Raw genomic sequence first — 4,837 nt, 5'->3', positions numbered from 1 at the left:
ACTCTTGAACGTGCCGTCCTTGGCCAGCTCTCCCGCTATCTCTCTCTGAATGACCTTCTTGATCCAAATCAGTCAGGTTTCAAGACTAGTCATTCAACTGAGACTGCTCTCCTCTGTATCACGGAGGCGCTCCGCACTGCTAAAGCTAACTCTCTCTCCTCTGCTCTCATCCTTCTAGATCTATCAGCTGCCTTCGATACTGTGAACCATCAGATCCTCCTCTCCACCCTCTCCGAGTTGGGCATCTCCGGCGCGGCCCACGCTTGGATTGCGTCCTACCTGACAGGTCGCTTTTCCTACCAGGTGGCGTGGCGAGAATCTGTCTCCTCACCACGCGCTCTCACCACTGGTGTCCCCAGGGCTCTGTTCTTGGCCCTCTCCTATTCTCGCTATACACCAAGTCACTTGGCTCTGTCATAACCTCACATGGTCTCTCTTATCATTGCTATGCAGACGATACACAATTAATCTTCTCCTTTCCCCCTTCTGATGACCAGGTGGCGAATCGCATCTCTGCATGTCTGGCAGACATATCAGTGTGGATGACGGATCACCACCTCAAGCTGAACCTCGGCAAGACGGAGCTGCTCTTCCTCCCGGGGAAGGACTGCCCGTTCCATGATCTGCCATCACGGCGACAACTCCATTGTGTCCTCCTCCCAGAGCGCCAAGAACCTTGGCGTGATCCTGGACAACACCCTGTCGTTTCTACTAACATCAAGGCGGTGGCCCGTTCCTGTAGGTTCATGCTCTACAACATCCGCATAATTTCACCCTGCCTCACACAGGAAGCTCGCAGGTCCTAATCCAGGCACTTGTCATCTCCCGTCTGGATTACTGCAACTCGCTGTTGGCTGGGCTCCTGCCTGTGCCATTAAACCCTTCAACTCATCCAGAACGCCGCAGCCCGTCTGGTGTTCAACCTTCCCAAGTTCTCTCACGTCACCCCGCTCCTCCGTTCTCTCCACTGGCTTCCAGTTGAAGCTCGCATCCGCTACAAGACCATGGTGCTTGCCTACGGAGCTGTGAGGGGAACGGCACCTCAGTACCTCCAGGCTCTGATCAGGCCCTACACCCAAACAAGGGCACTGCGTTCATCCACCTTTGGCCTGCTGCCTCCCTACCACTGAGGAAGTACAGCTCCCGCTCAACCCAGTCAAAACTGTTCGCTGCCCTGGCCCCCCAATGGTGGAACAAACTCCCTGACGCCAGGACAGCGGAGTCAATCAACCTTCCGGAGACACCTGAAACCCCACCTCTTTAAGGAATACCTAGGATAGGTTAAGTAATCCCTCTCACCCCACCCCCTAAGTTTTAGATGCACTATTGTTAAGTGACTGTCCCACTGGATGTCATAAGGTGAATGCACCAATTTGTAAGTCGCTCTGGATAAGAGCGTCTGCTAAATGACTTAAATGTAAATGTAAAAATGTAAATCTAGACAGAAGGCATACCCTGCACCGTATCCGTTTTACACCTTGATATGTCCAAACAAGACAAATAAGTAAACAAGACTGTTCTTTTAATATAAAAACAAAAATCAATTTAAAGTTAACAAAAATATGGTACTGCACTGTGTGTAATGCAAACCATACGGAGAAACTGTACAAGAAACACATGTTGATAATTAGGATGCAGTGCCATCTGGTGGTTGTAAAAGAGGAAGAACTGTTGAGTGTTTTTTCCCCTCACTACGGAGAGTAAATCTCGTTTTATCATCTCATAAGCATCTCATTTTACATCTAAGACTTTCTATAAACCAAAACAGTAGAAGAAAGTTGAGCATACAACTTCAGACAAATATCAGCTTACATGATATAGCCATTTAAACAGGCATCCCTTTCTGGCAATGTTTAATGGACCAAAAGACAAGGATGTTGTATTGAACATAGAGAGAAGAAGTGTTACAGCACAGGGATAGGTAACATGACTCCACGAAGTAGGGCCAATCATCCGTATCAACAAAGAGTGAATCAAAATACAGTGTGTTAGATACCACTCAGGAATCATTAGGTAATGCAAACAGTTTGACTGTGCCTGCCTTGCTATCCCACTCAGGAATCATTAGGTAATCCAAACAGTTTGACTGTGCCAGACTCTCTATTGTTGTCGTACTTCCCTTCCTTGTCATCACATGCGTAGGCCAGCAGCGGTCTCTTAGGATGCCAGGCTACTGTGAAAGTAGGAGACTCACACTGGACCTCCCACAGCTTCTCTCCTGCAAAAACACAAAACAGAAGATACTCTGAATGATGAACTCAAATTAATGAGGACTATATTCTTGCCAAGGACTATGTGGCATAGTGTGGGTTTGTTTTGTAGGCTGTACGGTCCACGGGGAGTGGGGGGGTTATTCTTGCACATTAAATTCTTTTAACTATTTTGTGTTTTTGCTAATTGTGTTTCTTATGTGTCAACAAAACGTTTGTTTGACTTTTTTTTTCTCTCCAACTAACCTGTTTCAACCTCTGCTATGTCTATGAAGTGGTCCTCTGAGGCTGAAGCCAGCATCTTCCCATCATGGCTGAAACTCAATGTTCTCACTGGCCAGTCCAACCTGAAACGCAAGACAATCAGACTCAATGTATGTATACATTGCAAAAGCATGAATGTCAAGTGATACAAATACAGATCATTGTTTGGGTGCTTAATGGGCTACTAGGGTTAGCTGATGATGGTGATGAGGGATTTTCACTATCTGTCCATATGGACTGTTTTCAATGTAGACTCACTCACCTGGAGAAACAGCGAACACAGACCAGTTCTTCAACGGTCCACAGACTGACCAGGGCATCTGCACTTCCTGTGGCAAAGTACTTCCCCGTGGGGTCAAATTTGATGCAGATGCAGTTGGAGGGATGGGCGTTGATCGACTGGATGGGCTTCAGCTCGGGGTAACTGAAAACAACATGTCAAAGTCAGGGAGCCCGTAACTTAGGCTAATTATGAACCCATCTAGTACTTTAAGTCATATTCATTTTCATGTGCAGCAGCAATAGGCATAGGCTACATCACAGGACATAAGCTACACATTCTAGTTTGGACAGGATTGTGAATACTTGAGTAATGGGGTATGGGGGAAATGACACCCTATTCCGTAAATAGTGCACTGGTTTATACCAGCACCATATAGGTTCTAGCCAAAAGTAGTGCACTAAATAGGGAATAACCTAGGGTTCTATTTTGGAAGGGACCAATGTCTTACCTCAAGATGTTGATGCACCCGTTTCCATTGGTGAGAAAGAACATGTTGTTGTCATTATTCCACGAGATCTCGTTGACTTCGAACTTAAACTGCTCCTCAGCTCGTGACCGGTGTGATTTGACGTCGATGAAGGTAACCACATCATCCTTGTTCCCAACGGCTATCGTTTGGCCGTCGGGACTCCAGCAGATGTTGATGTTTTCCCCTGCAAACAAACATAGCAGGTGGATCATGCACTTTTGGTCGGCACAGATCAGAATGAATGCAACAGAACATTACAAATGGCACATTCTGTAAAGTCTTGCACTTCAGTACAATGCTAATGTATTGTTTTTGGCTTAAGACTCCGCAGATGTATCGCTTGCATCGCTGTACAAAATGGGTTTAACTTTAGTGTTGACAGTAGCCGTGCACGTTGTTGTTCTAATTGGAAGGTACCTTTAGTGTTGACAGTAGCCGTGCACGTTGTTGTTCTAATTGGAAGGTACCTTTAGTGTTGACAGTAGCCGTGCACGTTGTTGTTCTAATTGGAAGGTACCTTTAGTGTTGACAGTAGCCGTGCACGTTGTTGTTCTAATTGAAAGGTACCTTTAGTGTTGACAGTAGCCGTGCACGTTGTTGTTCTAATTGGAAGGTACCTTTAGTGTTGACAGTAGCCGTGCACGTTGTTGTTCTAATTGGAAGGTACCTTTAGTGTTGACAGTAGCCGTGCACTTTGTTGTTCTGACGTCCCAGATGCGTATGGTCTTGTCCCCTGATGCAGTGACAAACACGTCTGGGTTGGTAGGATGCCAACACAACTGATCAACACTGTCTCCATGGCCTCTGTAGTTGTTCTCCTTCACCTGTAATGGGTAGAAATAGGTAAAAACAACAAGATAGCTGTGTGCTAAAGTGGAGGTTGCTACTACAAATAGTAACTAACTAGCCGGTTGTCTCGGCTAGCTGGTTCAGCACATAACATAGCATCTAGCTAGTTAGCAGGCTCTTCCCGGTCTGATTATGTTTAACAAATTAATAGATATCTGCTAGATATAAAAGTGAGTGTATAATTTGATGTTCCTGAATGTTACAATATAAGACTTGAGAGTTGTGTTATGAGCCTTGCACTAGCATGCGTGGTTCATTTATGCAACGTTAGCTTGCGTCTATTAAACATGCTAGCAACGTACCAAACGGTCTTTTTCCAAGACAAATACGCTTGCTGTTTTATCAAAAGACCCAGATGCCAACCTCCTGCCGTCGCAACTCCATGCTACTGAATGGACTTTAGCGCTATGCGCAGGGAATTCCCTGCTTTTGTTGTTATTTCTAAAACTCTCTTGCATCTCTTGATAATATTTGGACGCCATTTTGGAAGATACTACCACGTTATGTCGCTACAGGGGGGGGGGGTCTTCTTCTTCTTTGGAGTTTAACGGTGGTTGGCATCCAATATGTTGCATTACCGCCCCCAACTGGACTATGATGTAAATCCATTATACTTTTTGATAACAAAGTATAACTAACGCTATAGTCATTAAAAACACACTACCCCATTCCACTACTTTGCCCCTATCTCCTCATGCACCATGCCAACGGCCTCGGAAGACCGGACACCACCACTCAACATACCCTGTAACTCTTCTGAAG

The 4,837-nt window shown here is 45.7% G+C and overlaps 1 protein-coding gene across 1 annotated transcript; it reads right to left on the bottom strand.

Annotated features, from left to right (window-relative positions):
• Positions 1-1,505: 1,505 nt before the first annotated feature.
• On the bottom strand, positions 1,506-4,589 carry thoc3 (THO complex 3). The gene is made up of 6 exons (XM_046324149.1): positions 4,378-4,589; positions 3,894-4,050; positions 3,206-3,410; positions 2,737-2,898; positions 2,457-2,557; positions 1,506-2,218 (listed from the first exon to the last, which is right to left on the bottom strand). The coding sequence occupies exons 1-6, from the start codon at positions 4,555-4,557 to the stop codon at positions 2,055-2,057; spliced, it is 969 nt and encodes a 322-aa protein (XP_046180105.1). The 5' UTR covers positions 4,558-4,589; the 3' UTR covers positions 1,506-2,054.
• Between the last annotated feature and the right edge of the window lie 248 nt (positions 4,590-4,837).

This window comes from Oncorhynchus gorbuscha, linkage group LG23 (genome assembly GCF_021184085.1).
Source record: "Oncorhynchus gorbuscha isolate QuinsamMale2020 ecotype Even-year linkage group LG23, OgorEven_v1.0, whole genome shotgun sequence".
Lineage (NCBI taxonomy): Eukaryota > Metazoa > Chordata > Actinopteri > Salmoniformes > Salmonidae > Oncorhynchus > Oncorhynchus gorbuscha.
This window is presented reverse-complemented; position numbering and strand designations above follow the sequence as displayed.